Source organism: Perca fluviatilis, chromosome 4, assembly GCF_010015445.1.
Source record: "Perca fluviatilis chromosome 4, GENO_Pfluv_1.0, whole genome shotgun sequence".
In the NCBI taxonomy this organism is placed as follows: domain Eukaryota; kingdom Metazoa; phylum Chordata; class Actinopteri; order Perciformes; family Percidae; genus Perca; species Perca fluviatilis.
Genome location: NC_053115.1, coordinates 14,278,326 through 14,304,259, shown reverse-complemented (window position 1 = coordinate 14,304,259; position 25,934 = coordinate 14,278,326). Strand labels below are relative to the sequence as shown.

Sequence of the window (25,934 nt, the reverse complement as noted above, 5' to 3'; positions counted from 1 at the left end):
TCTCCGTAGCATATGCTATATACAAGTGGCCTGATGTTTATACTTGTGCGCTGGTGTGTGCATGTGCGTGTGGGGAGTGGGTGAGCGAGGGATCAGTGAGCGAGGGATCGAGTAGTGACTCTAGAGTCATATAGTGAGAGAAACAAAGTGTCTCCTCTGTTCTTTCTGACCACGGTGGGAAATCTGGAGCAGTAAAAGTTAAATATCTTGTTGATTTCATGTTGTTTACGGAGACGAAGAACCAGGAAATGAGTCGGGACGGGGGAAATGCCAATGCACCGCTACCAAGCCACGCCCACGGCAGTCAATATGACGGACAGCCACGCTGAGGCGGTACTAAAATCTGCAATGGAAAACGGACGCACAGTGCGTCGAGTTGAGTCGAGGCGAGTTGAGCAGGTACCATGTAATGGAAAAAACGCCAAAAGGGAGTAACACCCCCCTCCCCCCCTGTTGTAAAGCATTCTGCATGTGGCGTCTGCGTGTGGCGTTTTTTGAGTCACAACAATGTGACTCAAAAACAGTGTCTGGTAGCCTGCCTATAAGTGGCATTACGCTGTCTGCCACTTGTCTGTAGCTGGTTGTGCTTTGCATGTGTGGGATTCTGCATTTATAATCAAAACAACGTCAAACTTGGCACCGCACTTACTCGTGCCCGTAGCAAGACACCTGTCAAGTTTGAAATCCATCGGACTAAAGGTTCGAGAGATATGCGCATAACACACACACACACACACACATACACACAGACAGACAGACGTTCATGCAATTTATAGATAGATGATGTAGATGTTAACATTTACATTCATTTGATTTGATTAATGAGTCCATATTTTTTGATCATGTGGTATGAGGGAAAGCTCCACAGGAGTTACTAAATACAGCTTTTAGGCCTACATGGACGAGAAGTCCTTGGACATTTGTCCACAATCCCATGCCAACTGGACAACTCCATTTGCTGATGATTTAAGAACAGCTAATGGACCTTGAGGACTGTTTTCTCAAATGTAAACAAGCTTACTATGGAGATCCAAAGTGTTAAATAGCAAACAAATAAAACATTATGGAATGAATAATCATATGAACTAAACGAAGAAAAAAAACATATATCCCTAGGTCATATGACGTAACAGATTTTAACGCAGGTAACTTGTAGCCTAGGATTCCAGCAGTTTTTATTTCAGAATGTCCTTTTAAATAGAAACTGCTTGGGTCTCCATACATTTTAAAAAGTATAAAATCATCAGTTAAGTGTTTTGCTGAATATATTGTGTGCTCGTTGTACCTTTTCCTCCAAGAGTTTAGTTGATAGATGGGAGAGGGTAGGGAATTTCCTTTATTATGAAAAAACCCTACAGGTGCTTCCTGGTCTGTCGGATTCACACACACCTCCTTGTTGTAAACGTGTATAACATCTACATTTCCACTCATAAAACGTCTGCACCTCCAAACTACGCCTATTTTTAGCATTTTTCATCCAGTAATAGCCCCACGTGAACGACGCTGTCGGTTTATTTTTAGAACGCACACTCCCCCGGCTCTTGCGTCAATGGAATCCCGTGTGTGCGTCATACGGAAGAACGTCTGTGTCGAACACGACCCTGATTGGCTCACGACCCGGAAAGTTCCACCGCCCTGTTCACCATGTTTGGGCATTGACCCGCCTTTGTCGACGCAGCCAAAATAAAACAAGAGCGTATGGAGCCTCCTGCGTTGGTCTGACCCAGTATGTGTGTGTGTGAGAGTGTGTTTGAATGAGTGTGTGCGCTGACAGCAGCTGACAAAGGTGACATTCAGTTTCACTCGTTTGGAATAAATGAAAAGCTTTAAAATCCGGATATTTACATGAACCAGGTAAGTGAAAGTGAACTGTTTGTTTGCATGTATTGAAGCTATTTATTCAAGGGGCCACATTCATGCTGATATCAAATGCCTACCTGTATGCTTAATTATAACTATACTACCATAATAATATAAGCTTATAGAACAATGCTGACTGGACTACCCTTATACTCAAATAATGTTTAAAGATGCCATATGTGCCTCAGCCTCCCTCTTTGGGTAGCAATCACAGCTAACACTCAGTTGCAAGTTTGTTAGGTAGGCTACACCTAGCTAAAACTAATGCAGTCTAATACAACATCACTGCAACAAACCTTTCATTCATAGTTATAAAGTTAAGTTTTGTTAAAAGCATTTTAGTGATGTGTTGATTCAACTAGACTTCCTTTTGGGTGGAAACATATTACAAACAACACCATACAGCAGAACAAACCACAGCCTCCAAAGTGACCATGAAGATGAAACAACAATTTCAACCAAAACTGAGCATTAGTTTTATCTAGGTGCACCTAATAAAGCTGAGCATCTGAGTGTAATATTATTATTATGGAAAGAGCAATTCTTGTTACATGATAAAATGTTGTTAAAATAGAGTATATTTTGTCATTAGTGACTCCTGCTAGTAATACTACTACTGCTGCTACTGTACTGTTCAGTAGTTTCCTAAGAGTTTTATCAGCTGTCTCATCAACATTCTCAAATTAATAGGTCAGAGTGTATGTCAGTATCTTGATGAATTAACATGATTTTACATGTACGTTTTATGTATGGGTCTATTACTGTTGCTATATGAGAAGAAGTAACAAGTAGGGTATATTTATAGGGCATCAAATACATGTTGGACACTTGAGCAGCATGGTCTCCCTATAAGTCAAGCTTAAGTTTACGAATATAATTTAACAATCAGGTTTAAGTTTGAACAATTTTTGAAGAGTGACCAGGTGTGCTTCACTTTTATATTGAAAACTTTACAGAGTGAGGAAGTACGCACTTGTTGGTACACACCCATTCACCCCCCCCCCTCCCTGCCTACCTTTCCCATTTAAGCTGGCATGCTGGCATTCAGCCCACCCTGAAATACAATCTGCAACACTCCCTAGTACAGTCCCTGTGAAAGAGGGTTGCCCTGCCGCTGAAAGAGGTTTTCAAAGCAATAACAGCCAGTAACATTATATCTGAATGCCCAACTGGACCACCCTGTGCATTTTATAAAGAGGACGGATTGTCCCTGAAGCTATAAAAATGGCATGCAGGGGAAATGAAACCGTGTGCGTTCAAGGTGTAAATGTAGGCTACTGTTTGGATGGTTGCAGAGTGGGGACTAAAAAATGCTGACCTAGATGATTTATGCATGATCTAATTTACTGGGATGCCTGAACTCCATTGCATGTATAACAACATGTTCAGACAGACACCTCCTTATCAGCCCTCGTTATCCCCACTGATTTAACTTCTTTGGAAAAAAGTAAGCATAAAAAGTCACACTTTTAAGTACAAATTTGGAATTTGAATGTGTGACAATCGCCTTCAACACTTTTTCATACATAGAAACTTTTTTTGAATTACAAAAAAAACTTTCTTCGATTTAATGACACATACATGTAAACAAAATTTTATGGACAAACATTGGAGTTTTCATCAGTAGTATTTTTTGCTGTGCTCTGTCCTAGCGATGCCCTGTGTACAAACCCTGTATGCATCCCTGCCGCATGAGACCTACTTCAGCTCTGAGTTCTTGAATCCTGACCTCAGTGCCAAACTGGTGATGGACATCAGTGGCCAAAAGGACCAGCTGTCTACATCTTCATTGCCCAGCATCAACACCTTAGTGGGAAATGGCTATGTGGGAGAGTTTGATGCTTATTCCTGCAAGATATCCACCAGTGCTCCTCCCGCCTCTACAGTTTCATTTAGCCACGCCACGGTAGCTGAAAGCTCCTGCTCTCAGATGCAGAGCCAAGCCTTCAAACTGGATGATCTTCAGGTGTATGGCTGTTACCCAGGTGCCTTTGCACTGAGCTGCCTTGATGAAACGTCATGTGGATCTGACTACTACGGCAGCCCAATTTATACCGCTGCTTCTCCTCCATCATCTGGCTTTCAGGCCCAGTCTGCCCCTGTCTGGGATTCCCCTTTCAGCCCCTACCCCTCAGCCCCCCCCTCCTCTGTGGCTGATAAGGCCTCTATGGCCCAGCAGCTCTCCTTTTTCACCTTTAGCACCGCACCAGAGCAGCACTCTCCCCTGGGACAGCATCAGGATGCTCAGCCGGGCCACGACGACCCTTTCTTCATGCCTCCTCAGCAGCATGTCTCTCCACTTCATTGTCCCCCCATTTCCCTGGAGCACATACCCCTGGAAAGCCCCAGGATAGCGGAGGGGGCCATGACGTCTCCAAAAACCCAGAACCCAGGATCCAGTGAGGGCCGCTGTGCAGTTTGTGGTGACAATGCATCCTGTCAGCACTATGGAGTCCGCACCTGTGAGGGTTGTAAAGGTTTCTTCAAGGTAAATAGCTGGACAGTATTTTGCAGGTTTATTCTACTGAGTCTGATAATTTGGCTGGGATGACATATCGGCTGATTATAGCTTTTTGCATATATCAGCGTATATGTCGAGCGATAAGCAACAATAAGATGCATTACAGAAGTGCCAAAGATTGAGGTAGTTTAGAAAAAGTGACACCATACAAACTTTGTCCACCAGAGAGCATTGACAAGTTTATTTTTTCAACTGTACAATGTAGCAAGGAAGTAAATATCTTGGTCACAAGACATATTTAAGGCATCATTATTAAAAGTCTTTCCTTATGTTATCATGCGTTTGTGTAAAAAAGCAATTATTGGATTTTTTTTAACTCTCAAATATTGATATCGATATCAGCCTCAAAAATCCAGTATTGGTTGGACTATATTACTGAGTTACATAAGATAGTATGCAGCTTTCTTTTGGCGTTTGTCATTTACATTGTTATGTGTGCAGTATTATAAATCCGTATTAATGTAATTTTCTCTCTGTTTGACAGCGAACTGTACAGAAAAATGCAAAGTATGTGTGCCTTGCCAATAAAGACTGTCCTGTGGACAAGAGGAGGAGAAACCGCTGCCAGTTCTGCCGTTTCCAGAAATGTCTTGCAGTGGGAATGGTCAAAGAAGGTAATGCAATGTCAGACTCACTTTCAGTGACTCATGTATGACAACCAGAAACCGTTGTTTGTAATGACAGACATATGAAACCAGAGCCTTGTAGTGCCATCTGCAGAAAAAGAGAAAATGAAACCGATACAGCGGTTGTTTTTCAAATTGCGGGGTGCAGCGACGACCATGTAAGAGTCACAAACATGTGCTTCAAGTGTTCCTCTTTTTTTGTCCCTCTCTTAGTTGTTCGCACAGACAGCCTTAAAGGTCGCCGGGGTCGTCTTCCCTCCAAACCCAAGACTGTGGCCGAGTCTTCATCCACAACCCACAGTGTCAGCACCATAGCCTCTCTTGTCAGGGCTCATTTAGACTCAAACCCAACCATTGGAAAGCTCGACTACTCCAAGGTAAATCTCAAGAATTGCAGCGTGTTCAGAGCTCTTTTGTACCAATCAGATCGCTTACAATTACCTCAACACAGGATGTAGAATAAAAGCGTAGATAGTGAACAGCTCAGTGATGGTATCTGCAGTTCTTTTCAGTAGCATTAACCCTTCCCTTCTCTTCCTCCTCAGTACGAGGAGACAGTGGACAACCTGAAAGAAAAGGAGGATGCCGGTGATATTCAGCAGTTTTATGATTTGCTGACTGGTGCTTTGGATGTAATAAGGAGCTGGGCTGAAACCATCCCAGGATTCACAGAATTCTGCACAGAGGACCAGGAGCTGCTCCTTGAATCAGGCTTTGTTGAACTCTTCATTCTGCGACTCGCATACAGGTCAGCTTCTTTTACAGTAAAAAAAAAAAAAAAGCCACGTTAACTAATATTTTACTAGACTAATGTGCACCTTTTCAATATGCTGACTCTACTGTTGGTTTGAAACTGTGCAGGTCAAATCCTGAGAAGAACAAGCTGATCTTCTGTAACGGTTTGGTCCTCCACCGACTGCAGTGCATTCGCAGTTTTGGTGACTGGATTGACTCCATCATGGATTTCTCCCAGAGCCTTCACCGCATGAACTTAGATGTCTCCTTGTTTGCCTGCCTTGCAGCGTTAGTTATCATCACCGGTGAGAGCTTCTGTTTGCCTTTCATTACAGTGAATCTCACTGCATTTGAATTTTATGTTTATATTCAGGACTGTATTTCTCATGAGACCATCTTCTGCATCTAGATCGCCATGGCCTCAAAGAGCCCAAACGGGTCGAGGACTTTCAGACTCATCTCATCACTTGTTTAAGGGAACACATGAGCGGAAACGGATCGGAACCAAGTCGCACCCAGTCCAGCTATCTTTCTCGTCTTCTGGGCAAACTCCCTGAACTGAGGACTCTGTGCACACAGGGCCTACAGCGCATCTTCTACCTGAAACTGGAGGACCTGGTTCCCCCTCCACCAATAGTGGAGAAAATCTTTATGGATACTCTGCCGTTCTGAAAAAAACACGAACATAAATGTGTTATTTGTAAAAAATGATAGACACAAAGCACCTAATGTGAGGTTTTATCATTGAACTCTACTGGTGAACCTCCTTCTATCACACTGACTTGTGTGCTGACAAATGTCTGGCATTGTTCAAGAGACCATTATTTTTCTAACATTAAGTTTAAAAACTGAATATGTTACCTGTGTGAGTACCGCATAAAGATGTATTTCAGTTTAATGAAACTGTCACAGACAGAGCGGAAATACTATTAACAGTTCAGGACACAGTTTATATATATGTTTGTGTGCATTTGTAAAATGACTTTATTGCTGTGCTGGATGTGTGAATGTTGTCCTGCTATGCAGCTATTAAGACATGGATATTTGGCTAAACACAATCCCTGGTTACATACTCAGCTTTTCTTATAAACAAAAGAAACACACTAATCTCTTAAAAAAGCATGATTTGCTTTTTAATCCAAGCTGAGATAGCCCTACTTTTCAAAAAGGAAATTTTACTATTTTCTTTGTATCACAAAAGATAGTTTTAGTCCCAATCATGCTCCTGTGGAAGGTCTTGGACCAAAGTTTACTCTTATTTTGATACTGCCACTTACAAACCTTATTGCCTTATGCTAATCAAAATGTTCTGCTATAACTCCTTCCTGCCATTTTGCAACACCTTGTAAAGGCTGATGCTAGCAGGGTTCCTGTTGAACTGCATGTTCCTGTAACAACATACGTTGTACTTTTAAGAACAAAAATGGACTTGCTGAATGGAAATACAAAGTGCCTTTTATAAAGCCTCACTCCTCGAATCATAATAAGTAACACTAAGTGAGTTTTAATTCCAAATATCACATAGCCGTATTTATTACAGATGTTAAATAATCTTTTACACCATCAAAATTATTTTTGTATTTGAGATGAAGTGCCTGAGGCATGCGACTGTCAATACCCTTTGACAAAAACATACGAACTTGACACACGGCTAAACAGGGAGGACATCAGGTGATGAGCCATCCAGTTTAAGATTGAATAGAGTCAAAGCACATTTCAAAGTCTGCTTGTATCCACAATTACAACAATATAGTATACCCTGATTTGTTTTTACCCAACACTGCTTGAAAATACACATGCACAAGCAGACATTTCATGTTTGGCATCAACTGGTTACTTGTCTTTGGTTGCAAATCTGTTACCCTACATGTGTTCGTAAAGTCTTCCACATTATTTCTTTGAGTTGTGCGGTTGGATTTATTTTGTATTTTCATCTCAAAATGAGCTAAATAAATATCTTAAGGAATCACAGTGAAATGTGATGAAAAGATGAGCAGCTATGAGCACTTCAAACAGTATTCTAACAATATGAAGAACACTTCTTTCTCCTACTGTATGTGTTTTGTTTGCGACGTGTGTGGACTTTGAAAATACTGCCAGGGCTTTCGTAAAATAGTGCAGAAGTGTTAAGAGACACCACTTGCTGCCTTTATTTAAATGTTAGGGAATGGAGTGATATATTTCCTGTATGCCTTGTTGCCTTTGCCATATTGTAGTTTCTATGCTGTCCGAATATATCTTTATTTTCTTCTGGTTTCTATTGGGGAAGATGAGTATTTACTATAAGTGCCAATTTCTCTATATGTTTGTTTTAATTAATTATGGTATAAAACTCACAGGTTGTATATATAAAATGGTTAAAGGATAAGGCAGGCGATATTCTAGATTTTATTGTCAACAAATTAGTTTTGCTTTGCCAGACCCGCCTCCAAAGCGCGCTGGATGAGAGTCTGGCTACTCCACATAGCATTCGGCGATAGGAGGAAAACGTGCTCTGGTTTATTGGCATTTCTTTAAACCAGTCACAATCATCTTGGGCGGTGCTAAGCACCGGAGAAAAGCTGTGGTGCCGCTGCAAAATAGGCTCGGAAGGAACTTGTTTTGGTGGAACGTGTATGTTTAAAAGTTGTTTTAGTCATGCAACAGAAAAGTCAGATTGGACAGATAGTCTAGCTAGCTGTCTGGATTTACCCCATAGTTATCTGAGAAAACGTTAACCATAGTCCTCATAAATTGACCGGAGTTTAAAATGCCAACACAAAGGAAGCCCAAGGCAACGGATATCCGACCTAAATGAGTGAAATCCGGCTGATTTTCCGGCGGCAACGGAGCAACCCCGGAAGTGGAACGTCAAGGATATACAGTAGACTATCAACAAATTGACCAAAAAAACAAAATCAACAATGTGTTATGTGTCCGTCTCTCAATACTTTCCAACTTCCCTACTCTGTCTCTGGCTCTCAGCCCCAAGCCCACTGGTTCTTGCTGAAGAAGATGTACATCTTTTTTAAAAACAGGTCACTAATATATACTTTCATTTTTTTTTTAAAGCTAAATAATTTCCTCAAACAGCGGGGCACTGTAGCTTTTAGCAAATGTTACTTCAACAAGTAAATTATTTTCAGCTGTGGATTTGTGCTAGTAAGTATTTGCAGCAGCAGAACTGTGTTTGTGGGACTGCAGTGCCCAGATTCATCGTAATGAATGAACATGTCACTCAGTGTAACAATGTGGCTCATTGATTTTGTACAAACATTCATTCCTCCCATAAGATTAATCCTCACGACTTTGGCGACCCCCTGCCTTTTCTTTTAGCGCCACTAGGAGGTTGACACTCTGACTGAAATGTCTTAACATCTAATGGGTGTATTGCCATGCAATTTGATACAGCATTCATGCTCGCCCCCTTCAGGATGAATTGAAATAACTTTGGTAATCCCCTGACTTTTCATCTAGCGCCATCACCAGTTCAAAAATTTTATTTGTCCAATACTTTGCTAAATACCCGAAGAACTAAAGACGTTCCCATCAGCATGTGTTTAATGCTAATTAACAAATGTTTGCATGCTAACACGCTGAATTAAGATGGTGAACATCGGAAACATCAGCATGTTAGCATTAGCATTGTCATCATGCTAACATGCTGACACCGTGCACAGGCTACATCCATGGGCAAAACATGTGAGTTATATCAATTCATTGATGTTTTTGGTTTTTATATGATTTGTTGACAGAAAAAAAGAAAAAGAAATCACCAGACATATTCTTTAAGAAGAGTTTAGAAAATGTTTTTCAGTCAGATGGTGCAGTGCGGGAAACAAAGCTGAGGCGTTATTTAACACAGCACTCACTATGCTGCAGCTTGTTACATATTAATGTTGTGATGAAAAGTGACCAAAAGTAGTCCTTCATCTCATTTTCACTAAGTCTGTTGTTTTGTCACACATGGTGTTAATGTTGGCAACATCCCTGACCAAAGGGAAGACGACACCGTGCCACTCTCAGCCAGAGCAGACTGCAGCAGCACAGCATTCAGCCTCTCAACACCCGATCCTACTGTACACCACGTTCCGGTCATCTGGATTTTGGTGTTGGCAGACAGAGCGGAAAAAAAGGGACAAGAGGAGAAAAAAGGAGTAGGCAATATGAAAGCTAGCTTGCATTGAGGTGTTCATTATGTTACAAAATGGCAAGCATGCTGCCCAAGTCAGATGTAATGGGAACAGCAGACGAGTACAGTTTCATAAGAAGGATTCAGATGAATACGGCAGCTTTTTTTAAATCAGAACTATCTACTGTGTTAATCCCTTTTGACTTTTCATACTTTATGGTCACGTATCCATGACAAGTCAGACACGTTGCCTCTTCACAAACTCAAAATACATCCCCCTGTCTATTTGTCATGTTTAAATTCACAGCGTTTCTTCACACCATCTTTTTCCAAAAGTGGAAAGGTACTATCTGAAGCTGCCATTGGACCCTTAACTTTTGACCTGTGCCCTGACATGCAACATTCTGCATGGCTCACTTGTCATGGTGATTTGTTGCAAGAACATGCTGAACCCCATTTGCTTCTGCACCACCTCCCACTGTACAGGAATGGTTTGATAACGTGTAATTTGTGAAATATTTGCTGTATTTTATTTAGGACAGATGTATTTTTTGGGCAGAATTTTCTTTTAGCTTTCTAACCAGGATGTAACTAAGTACTTTTACTCAAGTACTGTACTGCTGTGGTATGTGTAGGCGATGTTGGGAGAGCATAATGTTCAAAGTAAGCCTCAATACATGGAACGAGTTGGCTTATTCTTTTCACACGGTTTTCTTAGTGGGGCTGTAGTTCAATCAAGCCCTGTCGCTGCCCATGCATGTAGGGCAGCCTATATTGCACTGCACCGTGTTTTCTCCACTGGAAGACACTTTATCCCATTTTCTTGCACGTTGAGCCAACGTGGATGACACTTGATCATGTTTTTTTTTACCATAGGTGCATCCAAGAGGGTTCTTTTGCTGCGTTGTTTCCAAACATGGGGGCACTAGGAGGTGCCAATACATTCAGTAGAAATATTTCACAGAAAAGGTGAAAACTTTGAACTTCTGGTGGCGCTAGAGGAAAAGTCAGGGGATCATTAACTTCATCCTCTGAGGCTGATGAATGTGTGTACAAAATTTAATGGCAATACATACAATAGTTTTTAGATAAATATAGATATTTTGGTATAAACTAAAGTGGTGGACCAACCAACTAACTGTTCTCTAGTAAAACAATATGAATACAGATTCAGCAACTGCAATGTTTATTTCTCTCATAAAATGTTTTCAAAAACACATTTCTGTGAACTATTTCTGTAAAATTTGAGAAAGTTTCCCAATGAGCCGCCATGTTGGTCCATTTTGAAATATGGGAGCAGACATCACGAGTAAAGTGTTCATACAATCAGGTGCGGCCATTGCGTTTGTGGGAGGATGTAGCCTGTTTCCTTTGCTTGTCAGTGGTCATTGAAGAGAAAGTGATAACTGGTACGTGTCCACTGTGGTGTTTTTTTGACGGCAGTGATTGCCCGCTTCCTAGCATTGGACGCTTGGTGGGTTTGCCACTAGCAGTTGTCAATTTCGCTTTAATGACAAGCAAAGAAAACTGGCTACAGCCTCCCAAAACTGCAATGGCTGCATCTAATTGGACAAACACTTCTCTCGTGGGCTTTCTGCTCCCATATTTCAAAACAGACAAACACGGGGGCCCCTGGTTAGCTCACCTGGTAGAGCAGGCGCCCATATGTAGAGGTTTATTCCTCGATGCAGCGGTCGCAGGTTTGACTCCGACCTGCAGCCCTTTGCTGCATGTCATTCTCCCCTTTCATGTCTAAACTGTCCTATCCAAATAAAGGCTTAAAAATGCCCAAAAAATAATCTTAAAAAAAGCAGACTAACATGGTGGCTCAGTTGGAAAACTTTCTCTTATTTTACGAAAATAGTTCACCGAAATAATTTATGCGAGAAATAAGCTATGTAGTTGGGGAATCAGTCTTCATTTTAGATCGACAATGATCAGTTTTAAAGATTTTTGTGTGTTTTCGAGAGGCGGTGAGTCGAGCTGGACACCCCTGATTTGCAAAAAGTAGTCTGGACCTCAACTTTATGCAAATGAGGAGCGGGAACTCGACGCCCCACTTCTTGAAAATCGCCACAACGCTACCAGAATGCATTGCCCAGCTGCTCACATAGACAGTGAATGAAAAGCGTGGAAATGACACTTGCATTAGTGGTAAGCCCATCCAGCGTACAAATGCTGAAAAGCAGAGTGATCCCTCCCGTCAAAAAATGCCACTGTGGACTCGCACCATTAAGCAAATAATACAGTCCGTAATGTAAATGTCGTCATCAGAGGGTATATACGTGAGCTCTGTGCGGATGTCTGCATGCAGCCAATTTTTTGTGACGCGTAGACACTTCACTACATTTGCGGAACGAGTCCTTCAAGTGGATAGTATAAACAGACCTAGTTTGAACCTGTAGGATCCACAGCTGTCCGTATACACGTCTGTTCGGGAGTATAATCAAGCCTTTAATGTTGTGTACCGCACCTTTAAGTCATCAAAATTGTAGATATTGGCCTGTCACAAAGATGCGTGTGTGTGTGTGTGTGTGTGTGTGAACAGCTGATTGCTGGAGAGGATATTGTTCCAGCGGGAGGAAAGCTAATAGGTTTGTTTGTGAGGATGCTGCACCTGTCGTTTGTTGATGGATTGAGCTGTAAATAGCTTTGTGATGCTGTTTAGCGCTCGTTGGGGGCTTCTGTGTTTCCCTCTGTTTTCTTCTTCACTGTTCTTCCTCTTCTGTACGCTTTTATGCACAGGTGCACATAACATTCTGCAGATTTTTATCCTATTTATTTTCCTGAACATATCCCTCACTATGCTTCAGAAAAAGACAACACTGAAGGTGTCTTAAGAGAAGTTGGTATGATGATTTTGTTCCAGTGATGACCACAGAATCTCACATGTTCATCCAAACAAACATTCATTTGTACACATACTGTATATACATGCAACAGTACTTTTATGTATGGTGTGGTGTTGAGTTTGGAAAACCCTCTGTGAGTGTATTTATAGCAGGCTATTGTTGAGCCCCTAGAAACCTCTGTAATTGGATCTTGTCTCAGCAAGGGAGTCCGGTGATAAATTAGTTGGCAGACGTCATTGCTCATGCCATCACTGTGATAACTGTACGCCCCACATCACTGTCTTAAACTCTTAGTCTCCTCAGGATTAAATTCATAAGTGAATGGCAAGCTGGCTGAATTATCATTCTGAAGTGTAAGAAAGGAAAGGACGGTGGAAACCTAGTTACTCAGCCTGTCTTTGTTGTGTCCTTGGGTATTAACTGGTCTTTCAGTGCTGCACTTCAAAGACGTATAACATGCTTCAAAGCTAGTAACCCTAAAATTATAATTATGCTCTTATTATGCTAGATTTAAGATTACACCGGTAAACAGTTTGGCTTTTTGCCTAAAAGTATTATACTATATATTTTATTATGTTTTGTATACAATGTGTTCAAAGAGTTTAAGTCTCTTTTATTCTGTTTGCCTTGAGTTTTTCCTTTCATTTATTACTGTATAAAACGAGAAAAAAGGTGTTTGGAGCAACACAGGTAAAAGAAAAAGACTGAAACATTGAGTGCAAACAGATCACAGACAGTTTTATTTTACAAACAATAAACTTTATACCTCTACACCTTTAAAACCTTAACTAACCTTAACTATAAAGATGTGAATATACTGCTGAAGAAGCAGTTAGCAATACAAGTGTGTGTGTGTGTGTGAGTGTGTGCGTGTGTGTACGCGTGCATATGTCAGCTGCAGAATATGAGAATGTTACAATTATAAAACAAGATTGACAGGACAGATAGTGTTGCACTGGCAGATGACAGTTCCTGGCTGCGTGCCTGAGAAGTTATTCACAGACACCCACACCCACACACACACACACACAACACACACACACACATAGCCCCGACACAAGGATCAGGTGCAAGGGGATGGCGATAGAAGAAGGGGGCTGGTGGACAGGGTGTAGTGTGTGTGTGTGTGTGTGTGTCTGTGCGTGCGTGCGTGCATGCGTGCGTGTGTGTGTGTGTTGAGGGATGGGTTCAAGGTCAGAGGAAACACATGGTGCAAACCAGAAACTAGCATAGGCTGTTGGTATAAGGTACATCATATATATTTAAATAACTGCCTCAATCAACAAGTCACACTCTGACTGCTAAAAATGTATTTACATACTTTAACTGTAATTTATAACCATTACGAGAAATAACATTTCTTGAACAGCTTTGGATACTTCTCCTTGAGAGCTGTGGAAAGGATAAAGCATCACACATGAGGAAACATGAGGAGCTGTTAAAAATAGGAATTAACGTATAGGCTTTCACACATTGTAAAGAAGGAGTATGAGGGTTATTTACTTTTGTACGATGCATTTGTGGCAGCCTATTACTGTACCAGAGTGCAAGTTTTAACATGTCAACTTGTTTGTTAGCATGCATAACTGTATGATCACATATACTCTTTAGTATGTATGTCATGTTGTGGGGGTGTGACAAAGAGCTAAACTGATGGGCAGCAATGTACTTATAGTGGACTTAACAGTAAAACGCAATGAAGTACAGTAAAAAAAAATGTTTACCCTTTACTTATGGCAGTTAGAAGGTTACCCCAACAGAAAATCTGTTGTCCATCTGACAAAAAACTGCTTTAGAGATATACTACAAACACCTGCTATTACTGCCTTGTTAATGCTGTTTAATTAAAGAGCAAAAAGGAGAGAAACATGAACACTTTAGATCACAGCCCCCATAATTTGTTCTTACTGTGTAATTACAAGAATGAGAAATAATTGGTTTGGATTGGCTATGTTTAATCCATCTACATTCATCTAAAATACCTAGTTGTTATTTTGTTGTTGTCCATAGTGTTTTTTTCTTTTACAGTAAATTTAAGTACCTGTAAGCAGGAGCGATTCTAGGATCCAACCTTTAGGGGGGCTTAGCCCCTAATGAGAATGTGACATGGATACAGTGCCTTGCAAAAGTGTTAACCCTCCCTGCTAAATCAATAATTTCATTATCTGATCATCTCTGAGCTAGCTACTGAACAACAATGTCAGCTAACGTTTTTTGACACAATTAAAGAGACACGCCGACTTAGTGGGACTTTAGCTTATTCACCGTATCCTCCAGAGTTAGATAAGTCCATACATACCCTTCTCATCTCCGTGCGTGTCGTAACTCTGTATGGCGCACCCACCGCTAGCCTTGTTAGCACATATCCTGGAGGTAACCGGCTCCATCTAGCCTACTGCTCCCAATAAGTGACAAAATAACCCCGACATTTTCCTATTTATGTGTTGTGATTTATATAGTCACAGCGTGTACAAATAACAAGGTCACATGAGACACAGCCATCTTCTAACCGTCTCTGAACAGATTCATGCCCACTTTTAGGGGAAAACAATCCCGCGTTCCCCATAGACGACAACAGCATAGCGAAAGAGGAAATGTAAATCGCTCCAAACTTTTACTTTAAACAAACCATTTTGAATTAATAACTATGCTGAAAGGTTGCTGAGTAGTTTGTTGCACCAACAATACATCCAAAAAGCCCGGTCTTCGATTTGTCCTCTTGCCATGTCCTAAAATAGATCCTGATAGATGGGCTTTGGCTCCAGGCTATAGACCAGACCGGCATCACCGAGGCTCCTTATGAGAGGGAAGAATCGCGCTGTCACATCAGGAGAGAAACAGATGTTGTGTAGCGGGTTAAACGAGACTTTCACACTGATATATGAGGCTCATAAGAAACGTGAATATTGTCAGTCAATGTGGTAAATGATGCTGGTGACAGTTACTACTGATGGATAGCTAACGTTAGCTTTAGTGGGAAGGGAACAGTTTAGCAGCATCAGACTGTCGTCTCCAACTAGATCTCAGCTTACAGATCGAACAGTTGGTTATTATTAACAGGTTGATTAATTACAGACGACACTCAGCCTAACCTTTAGCCTTTTAGCGAAGTACCCGTATGTGCCGGTTGTGCGTATACTGTACTATATTCTCAGAAGGTGAAGCACTTCTGCTACTTGGCCGGAGTGATTTGCTCGCAGCACCTGAGAAGCCCTGTGGTGAGGAGCAGAGGGTAACAACGGTGCTTTTCAGGTGTTGCGCGGTGAATAAGCTAAAGTCCCAATAACTCGGCGTGTTCCTTTAACACTATGATGGAACTAAACACTAAACACTAAACACTTTATAAGTCACAGTAATAACAACCAATTTGACACAATATTCTAACATTCAGCAATTTTAGTTGCTTACGTTTCAATTTGGGTTCTAATCTGCGCCATGAAATAACAAACTTCTTCTCTGGGGACCGCCAATGATAAACTTCACAAGCGCACTCCTGCTCTCCCTCTGACAAACCTGTCTCAGACCAGTCTGCAACTCTAACTTGAAGCACCAAAATTGATTGCCTGTAAGAACCTGTAAGTATTTCATTGGTATTTGATTCACAACAAAATTACACTGTAAACCGCAAAATGGATTATAAAGTGTTACCCCTAATCAATGCATCTCTGACTTAGCGTTACACTGTACCAGGTCAGCAAGCAGATGCTATGCTATGCTATACACAATAAACTAACAATAAGAAAGCAAATACTGCATATTAGCAGCTGTTTCTTCGGCCAAAAATTAGGCAATGGCACAAATGGATCCTTTTGAGCAGAAGAGACTTGACAAAGACACAACTCAGTATCAGAGAGATGAAGACTGCCCATCACTCTCACAGAGTTACATAACCAGCCTGAAGCAAAGGGAGCTAGCACCTCTCTGATCACAAGGCGGCTCTGAGCTTAGCTTTCAGGGATTGACATTGAGGGCAAAAACTGCTGCTCCTTCTAAGTGTTTGGATGGCCTTCAAGGCAGTCTGCCACCCACAGGACTCTGTTGACTTAATGCTGGTCTATTTTTAAATCAATATCGGCTACAGTTAACACATGACTGAACATCTAAAATGCCACACATGCACATACATTGAATACCCCCTATGGGAAACAGGACTCAACATGACTAAACATTTTCTGGAGAGCTCTTGTCACAGTAGGTCCGGATTGAATTATCTCAACAACTACTTCATGGACTGATATGAAATTTGGTACTCACATTGGTTATCATATCCCCAGAATTAATAACTGTGGTGATCCCTTAACTTTTCTAGTGCGATCATCAGGTCAAAATTTTAATTTGTCCTGCAAAACTAATGACTGTACCAACCATTGTGAAGATCGTCAGTTGCGGATCTAAACCATTTCAAATAGAGGGGCCAGGCTGGGGCTACGTGCAAATGTGTCATGAGTCTTAATATTAGAGGGGCACTAGTGGCTACCCTTGTCCCACCCACTGGATATGAGTTGATGCTAAGCTAATTAATTATCAACTCTACAAAACTCTCTTTATTTCTTTATTTTCTTTTTTAAATATCTATTTCTTTCGCTATGTTTACAAAATGGTGTCATCCAGCAACATTCACTTGTTAGTGATGCGTTTTACGTCACCGCTGAGAAATGAAACAGCGTTTAGCTTTTGAGATGAAGAGGACTGCTTCAGTTTATAACAATGTTGTAGGTCAGGGTACTAAGTTCTAAACATACTATTTCGCATTTATATTGCATAAAAATTACAAGAAAATTACCTCTCCTGAAGAGTCCATGTTTTTTTTAATCCTCCGTGTCCTCCTTGATTTTAAAGCTACATTGTGTAAGAATTTCTCCCATTTAGCGGTGAAATTGTATATGACCATATGACAACCAACTGAATATTACTTTCTAGCCCCTCCCATTCCGAGTGCGTTGTAACTTCTACGGAGGTCGTATTATTCCAAGAAGTATGACTTCGTCCATGAGTGTTTCTTCCAGTGTAATAATAGTTTTACATTATTTTGATACCATTTCATTGCTAACATCAGCTAACATTACTAACATTACTAACATTAGCTTGCATATGTTTTGGAACCTGCAGGTTCCAAAACATATGCAAGCTAATGTTAGTAAAGTATCAGTGCTATTGTTATTCTGTATATTGTACGAGATTAATAGTGTAAGGCAATGTTTACAGCTTAGGAGAGAATCAACGGAGGTTTGTGTTTTTAATATTCTCTGAGCAGTATGAACAATGTCAATGAAACCGAAATTAGCTCTTAGTATCTCCATTGTTTACACGCAGCTGTTCTAGCTGTAGCTAGTCTGTGTTACAACTGCACATGACGTGAGTTGTCTGCCAGGGAAATCGCGACACATAAGATTACGTTTATGTTACAAGGTAGACAATCCTTTTTCATCAATGACGCGAGGAAAAGTATCCTAGACGTCGTTCTAGCGTTATGCACAACCATACTATAGTTAGCCAAGCAACTATAAAACTTCGAATATACACAAATAGGCTAAATTACCTATTGAGAAGAAAGCAGGCAACTTCGGCGTCCCTTTTAAAATCCTTGCTCCTTCCATCTTGGAAAAGCCACTCCAACATTAACTTTGGTCTTGTTGCTTTGTCGCGTTGTCGTTTTAATTCTCTTTTTAACTTCCTTGGTGACTCCGTTACATGTCCTTAAGTGATCCTCCTTCTTCAACAGGCTTTCAAATCTGCCAGCAGTCGTGAGTAATCTCCCCCTGGCATTCGTCATGGTGCCACTAAGTGAAAAAGCGCGAAAGGTGGAGGTATGTCCCTCTTTGGCTAATGTATTTTAAAGGTCCCATGACATGGTGCTCTTTGGATGCTTTTATATAGACCTTAGTGGTCCCCTAATACTGTATCTGAAGTCTCTTTCCCGAAATTCAGCCTTCAATGAGCTTTCCTTAGGATGTGCCATTTCTGTGTTTGTAGCTATTGAGGAGGAGAGAGGGGGGGCAAGGTGGAGGGTGGGGGTGTGTCCTTGACCAACTGCCACTTTGCTCATTTGAAAGCCATGATGTCTCTCTCTCATGGGTGGGCTAAATTCTCTGGGCGGGCAAAGCAGAGAAAGGGGAGGTAACCTTGCTCCTTATGACCTCATAAGGAGCAAGATTCCTGATCGGCCCATCTGAGTTTTCATTTTCTCAAAGGCAGAGCAGGATACCCAGGGCTCGGTTTACACCTATCACCATTTCTAGCCACCGGGGGACCATGGGCAGGCTGGGGGAACGCATATTAATGTTAAAAAACCTCATAAAGTGAAATTTTCATGCCATGGGACCTTTAAAGATGGAGGCGCAACATGGCAGCCGTCATTCGAGCGACTCGCCCCCATGTATTCTGAATGATTCTAAATGGCAGATTCTACGCTTACGAGAATACTTTGATTAGTTGGTGGAAGTAATTACACATGAATGAGCACATATTTGTGAAAGAACAAAGGTTTTTTTTGCTAAGAATCAACTCAAAAAATTACACAATGGAGCTTTAAGGGATTAATGTTACTACAGACGCACCGACAGTGTCATTACTTAGAATTCCTCATGGGGGCGACAGAAACTACACACTAGCTTTAACTGTCAAAATAAAATACTAGCTCTGTACTAGCATTAAAAACAACAGAGAAAACAACAAGATAAAAACAAGATAAGAAGAAATAAACAAGATAGCATGATAAAAACAACATAATTAAACAAGATAATAAATAGAAAAGGCCTTTTTTTGGTGATGTGAACTAACTGTCCATGCTCATCCAATGTTACATCCTCACAACACAAACTTTCAATCCAAAGCCTTTTGTTGAGATATCTTTTGCATGTCCACAAAGCAATATTTCCATAGAAATACAATTATTTTTATAGGCTATAAAAATAAAATAATTCTAATAATAAATAAATAAAATAATGTTATTTCTATGGGTATTTCTTTTCTTAGGATGGTAAAGGCATGGCCAGCCCTAATCTACCTCTGATTGTCTTATCCTAGTATTCATGCATAAACCTAACCAATCCATCCAACGAAGGCAACCAGTAGGCTAGTCAATCAGTGGCAGCTGACGGCGGGTGGTGCTTATGCCATCTTTGGAAACACGAATTTGCGGCCAGCATAACCCGAGAAAAGGTTGTGCCTTTTAGTTTGAAGGAAGCAGGAAGTATTGTTTCGGCAGGTTTGTGTGAATTTGACGCAGGTGAACTCGTGTTTTGGTCATGGGTGTGTAAGATTTTGGTTCGGGATACTCGTATAGGCTACTTAAAGTAAGTACATTTTAATATTTCCATATATGATTTACAGAGGAAATCGTACTCGCATTATTTAAGTTTCACAGCTGGAAAGGAAAAGAAGCCGAAAGCAAAACGAATTTCAGTTTGAGTTCCGCATTTTTTCAGTGAAACTGAGCAAACAAGATTAAGTGTGACTTTTCACATTACAGAGACAATTACACAATAAGGATTCATGTAAGGTCGGATAGAGCCTACACAGTTAAACGTTTCGAAGCTGATTCTGTAGGCCTACTGTTGTTCAAACATATATAAGAAACAAAATAAGTTAGGAAAAGGAAGGAAACTAAAGAGACACTTCCATAAGGGCCACTCTGTAAAGCATTACTGAGAAGAAGCCTGTCAGGCAGCTTTCGAGGCAGCTGATGATGGATGCATTTTTGATTTGCATCTTTGTGTGAGACTAAAAAGAATAAAAAAACCAATTGCTGATACTTGACAAGTATTGCATGCTGTTCTGCATGCCGTGTAACTTCGACAGCACTCTTTTTCATTCTGCCCCTCTATCTTCTATCTTCTTCTAACATTCCTCGTTAAAATAATTGTAATCAGGAGAGATAAGTGAATGAAGTAAAGATAAATGTTTATTATAACAGATGATTTGTGGAAATTAATCTTGGCAGAAAATCTTGGCAGAAAATCTTGCCGCTTAATTAGACTCTACAGGGAGATTTGTAATCGAGGAGCGCGTCTGCCCTGAGCAGCAGCAAGATAAATCCCCCCATGGGGCTGAGGCAGCAGCAGGTACCCAGATAATGGGTAAGGTAATAGGTAAGCGTGTGTTGCTCAGCTTTTGGATAGATGAGATTGAATGCGGATACATGAGAAATAAAACTACAAGCCTAAGCATGCAAAAGGATAGTCTTCCTGACTAGGCCTACGGCCTGTGGCTCTGAACACGCCTGATATTGTCTGATCTCGAAAGTTAAGCGGGGTCGGTCCTGGTTAGACGGGAGACTGCCTTGGGAATAGCTTCTGTTGTGATTTGACACTATAAATAAAATTGAATTGAATTGACTCAACTTATGCTATAGCTTCATTCAAAAACAAAGAATTGACACTGTGGACCAATGTGAGGGTAAAACCATTGACAGTCAAACATTTTAAAATTTTACAAAATAGCACAGAACAAAAATAGAGCCTGGCTCTTTCCTCTTTAGTCATGCTAAAATATTGCAGACTCTCATTTACAGTACTGAGTGATGGTGAGGTTCCTTTTATACTAAAGTGGTTTCTCTTCCCTGTTTTCAACAGCTACTTCCTTATGTTAACATTTTCCAACACACCAAGTGTTGTTACATGAGTAAAGCATACTTTCCATTAGCCTGCCTAAGGAGTAACAGACTTGTCATACAGTCACTGTAATTGGTAAGGCTTCATCTGTTGGACACAAATGTGTTGTTGTGGTGCTCCGTTAATGGGCTACATTTACATACCGAGACTGTCTGATCAGGAAACCTGCTGAAGATGGAGGAGGCTGAACACAGCTGTAAGAAATGACGAGGAGTCCTGAATTCTTGGAGCAGCGACAGATGAGTTTATAAGGGGTACGTAGGTCAGTACTGATATACAATACAGTGTAGTGTATGTTAGAGGTAGGATTTTAAAATCTCTTTGCTATTTAGTGACCCCTCATATCCTTTATCCATTCAGGGTACGAGGGGTCACTAAATTGTTTAATCCTTACAAGCAAAGTAAGATGGCCATCATGGCAAATATTTCCTTAGCGTTGTCATTTTTACCATGTTAGCATGCTCACATTAGCATTTAGCTCAAAGCTCCACTGTACCGGAGCACTAGCTCAGCTGTAGAGTCTTATGTTCCTGTCACCCATCGGTATAAAATGTGTGTATATTAGATTCATGTATTTTTTTCTATTTACTAGCTGCAGATCCCTGAGCTAGTGAGATGGAGGAAGCGTACAGTGAACTGTACCAGCAGTTTCTTTGCCTAAGGTCACTTTGCCTGAGACAGGCAGCTCTGCTACATCACCTCACTAAGGCTTTGAAGCAGCAGCAAGGTCCATAAATGAAACCTATTGTAATTCCAATGCTCATAAGCATGTATCAGTCATGATTCACTTAACACATCTAAAACTCTCTGTCTGTAGGTGCCATTGTTCCTAATGGAGAGTTGAGTGATATGATGTCTATCCCCATCCAGTGTACCAAAGAAACCCCTGTATATCTCCATGGAAGGCCTCAACCACTAACAGTCACAGCACGCAACCCTGAAGCACAGTGTGGCGTTGATCACCTCTCTAGAAATGTGGGGACTTTTTCTGACCTCCTTGCTGAAGATATGTCTAAGCTCTGTGTGGATGTGCCTCGTCAGGGAAAGGAAGACGGGACGTTGGAGCAAATGGTTGCACCCCTTTTAAGCCTTGACTTCACAAGATGTCAAGGAGCCTCTTCTGATGTCTCCAATACTCGGGGACGAGCAGATCATCGTAGAGGAGACAGGACAAAGCACACAGGGAGTGTAGGTGTCTTTTCTGGTGGACAGGGGTTCTCAAATCAGTCCTTAGATTTTACCATGTTCTCCCTCAAAAAACTCCATGTCTTTTCCTCTCTGTTTGTGTCAGACCGGCAGTCCCTCCCTGGTTGGAGACTTCCTGAGTCAGTCTGGTGGGTTGCTGATGTCAGACGTGGCACTGCAGTCTCAAGTTTGTGAGTTCTGCCAGGCAGCTTTCCCCGGAGACACAACCACCAGAGGAGAGTTCCTACGACATCTTTACACCCACGTCACCTAGACTTAACTGGTGTGGAGCAGGTGTAACTCTGTTTGAAATTGAACTGCTTTTCATATGGTTAACCGTTTGCCTATATGGTCCAGTGTGCAGAAGCTGTTGTGTGATCATTTTCTGTCTCTGAGATGTAAAATGAAAGGTAGATAAGGTATTATGCTTTAATTGTACTAGTCTAGTGTTCAATTTTTTTTTAGCTTGGCCCGTGGTATTGCTGCTTGCAGCTTTCTACATATAATACACCTGCCATGACATAGTTGCGTCACATACCCAAGTCGCCGCTACTCGCAGTCAAAAACAACAGTAAAATACAATCTGGTTCATGGGAAAAAAAACATCAAGAGCAGACTTTACTAAAGGCAAGCTAGGCAACTGCCTAGGAGCCCGAGGTAAAGGAGCCCCAAACAGCTATAGATTTATTATGATGTTTAGGTATGAAAAATATAGAATTATTTTGCTGTTCTAACTCATTGTACCCTGAAATAACTTACATAAGGCCCCCAAAGCACTTAAAAATATGCAACTCAACTGTATACTACTGTGTACTTCTACTTAAGAGGAAAACATTGTACTACTACTAGGGCTATCAATCGATTAAAATATTTAATTGCGATTAATTGCATGATTGTCCATAGTTAACTCATTCACCACACATTTATTATCTGTTCTGGGATATTTTTCAAGTTTTGAATGCTCTTATCAACATGGGACCAGACAACATGCTTGCTTTATGCAAATGTTAATTATTGCAACTAGGGATGCATGATTCAGAGAATATCACGATTCTCGATTCAAAAACACGATTCACAGTATGTAAATGTAGTTACTTTTCCCATGTGATTGCAGTAGACATACAATAAAATAATAATAATAATTTGAATATTTATACATTTTTGGAATTCTATGAATCGATTTTGAATCGGTAGAGCTTGAATCGCGATTCAAATGTGAATCGATTTTTTTTGTACACCCCTAATTACAACAATTCAAAACAATGACAAATACTGTCTAGAATATTCTCCAGAATAACCTTAAAGGTACTGTATGCTCAAAAAATATGCTGGAAGCATAATATGGCAAACTCAAGCCCATCAAGCAACAACAGATGGGCAGATATGCATGACATGTTATCGAGCGTGGCCTACCTTTGGTGAGGGGGAGGAGGGTTCTCGCTCTTAAAAACATTAGTGCCGTTAAAATAAATTTGCGTTAAGTCGTTTACTATCGCATTCATTTGGACAGCCCTAACCACTACATTTACCTGACAGAGAAATGTTACTGGTTATGTTGCAGATTCAGATTTTACTTACAAAATATAACAATTAAAATATGATGCATTATTAATATCCAGCATTATATTAGTATTGAAAGCTCCATCTTAAACAGACGTATTTTTAAGTACATTGTTCTGATTGCCTCTTTCACTCTTTGCTTTAAGTAAACATTTGAATGGACTTGTACTGTGCTGTACTAATAATTTTACTTCAGAAAAAAACATTTTGAGTAGTGTATTGAGATTTTATTTGTAAAGGCTCAGTTCACCCAAATTACAACCACACACATCTCACTTACATCTACAGTACTAACCATGGTTTTATTTGTCCAGGTTTTGATCAGTCCACAGACCTTTCTGTATCAGTTTGTATAGAAACTATTTCTTCCGTAGAAAGTAATGTTAACCTAACACAGGACCAGATAGACCTTGAGCTAACTGTTTACGCTACTTCATTTAATACATGTGGCTCACGGACAGAAAGCCTTTGATAGCATGATTTTTTGCCAGTATAGTTTCAACTTGCAACCACTACGTATTGCCTAAAATCGTATTATTCATCCATCATTTAAAGCATCCTTACTTCACGTACACTGACTGTGATGCTCCTCAGATGCTTTAATGGAGCCCGTGATTCCACCAGAAAATGCAAACTTGTGAAAATACATTACCTTTCTACTAATTAAAATGCCTAGACAACAGAAACAGTGCTCTATAATATGAGATTAATAGAGATGACATGTGTTTGAAGAACACCGATCCTGATTGCTTGCTTGTAACTTAAAATACAAAAGTATATACAGGAGAATAAACCATTGAAATAAATAGGGTCATTTGTGATGTTGTGAGGCATATTATTCTACCTCTCAACCTGAAACGCTAATGTAATTGTCATTCCTGGACAAAAATAAACTAACCAAAAGTGTTTATTTGGTGCAGCAACGTCATTTTGTTTTGTTATTATGTGTTACTGACAAGATGGCCAAAAATGGCAGTTATGGACAGTGAGACAAAATATTGTGTTAATGATCGTATATGGCATGTTTGAAAAAGATAATTATGCAGATCATTTTAAAAACTGAAAAAACATTGTTACCATCAATCTATAGCAAAGATGGCTTAGCAAGTACTGCCGGAAATCATCCCCGTCTCACCTTGCTGTTGTTGCTAACCTGTTATGAAATGGTTGAAATGGGTTCAGTATTCACTGCCCAGTGAATATTTGCAACTTTGTGTAACTCTAACTTTGTTTGCTTTGCATGGTTTTGGATCCAATTTACAAATTTAATTATTTAATGCCTGTATGTTATAAGGAACATATTTAGATACAGAAATAGCTATTTCCAAAGGAATGTATATACATAAAATATTCAGATCATGGAAGTATGGCTCTTGCATGATCTCTGCATATCACTCTAACCAAAGTTACTTATTACGTCTGCTTTAATTATGACAAGCTTGGATAAGCAAAACAAAAAAATATTGATTAATTCAATCTAAGTCAGTTTATTATTGAAAACATTTCCTTACAAGCTTTTTGGTATTTGCACAGTCAAACAGACTTTGCAGACACTCTTTGTAAAAAAAAACCCTAATAAACATTGCCCTCGTTTGCATGTAGTGGAGAAATGTAATGCTAATCTAATCTAACAAAAACTGAATGTAGTGAAATTCGAATGCAGATAAATAGACTTCCTAATTTCATTTATAGTCTTCCTGCCGGTTTTTAAATGTTTTCTGTCAAGCATTAAACTGATGAGCTGTCTGCTGCTCAGCTCTGTGTTACCAAGGAATGAGCATGGGCTAAGAATAGACTCAAAGATTTAACTCCCTAATTACTGGTGCTGACAGATGACTGATGACGACGGCTCCCTTTATCTGCTGCCATGTT

At 40.3% G+C, this 25,934-nt stretch overlaps 2 protein-coding genes across 5 annotated transcripts; both read left to right on the top strand.

The window, feature by feature from the left end:
- The first annotated feature begins 1,223 nt into the window (after nt 1-1,223).
- On the top strand, nt 1,224-7,998 carry LOC120557941 (probable nuclear hormone receptor HR38). The gene is made up of 7 exons (XM_039798666.1): nt 1,224-1,854; nt 3,513-4,348; nt 4,866-4,995; nt 5,221-5,384; nt 5,553-5,755; nt 5,869-6,047; nt 6,152-7,998. The coding sequence occupies exons 2-7, from the start codon at nt 3,515-3,517 to the stop codon at nt 6,412-6,414; spliced, it is 1,773 nt and encodes a 590-aa protein (XP_039654600.1). The 5' UTR covers nt 1,224-1,854; nt 3,513-3,514; the 3' UTR covers nt 6,415-7,998.
- Nucleotides 7,999-19,833: 11,835 nt separating this feature from the next.
- Nucleotides 19,834-24,990, top strand: zgc:113184 (uncharacterized protein LOC553745 homolog). 4 transcript variants are annotated; one of them, XM_039798698.1, is made up of 5 exons: nt 19,834-20,000; nt 21,478-21,571; nt 21,916-22,044; nt 22,135-22,505; nt 22,609-24,990. In XM_039798698.1, exons 3-5 carry the CDS (start codon nt 21,933-21,935, stop codon nt 22,774-22,776), a joined length of 651 nt encoding a protein of 216 aa, XP_039654632.1. In that variant the 5' UTR covers nt 19,834-20,000; nt 21,478-21,571; nt 21,916-21,932; the 3' UTR covers nt 22,777-24,990. The 4 variants fall into 4 exon arrangements, with proteins under 4 accessions (XP_039654632.1, XP_039654631.1, XP_039654633.1 ...); XM_039798697.1 differs by having other exon boundaries at nt 21,478-21,579; nt 21,910-22,044; XM_039798696.1 differs by having other exon boundaries at nt 19,836-20,000; nt 21,910-22,044.
- The last annotated feature ends 944 nt before the right edge of the window (nt 24,991-25,934 follow it).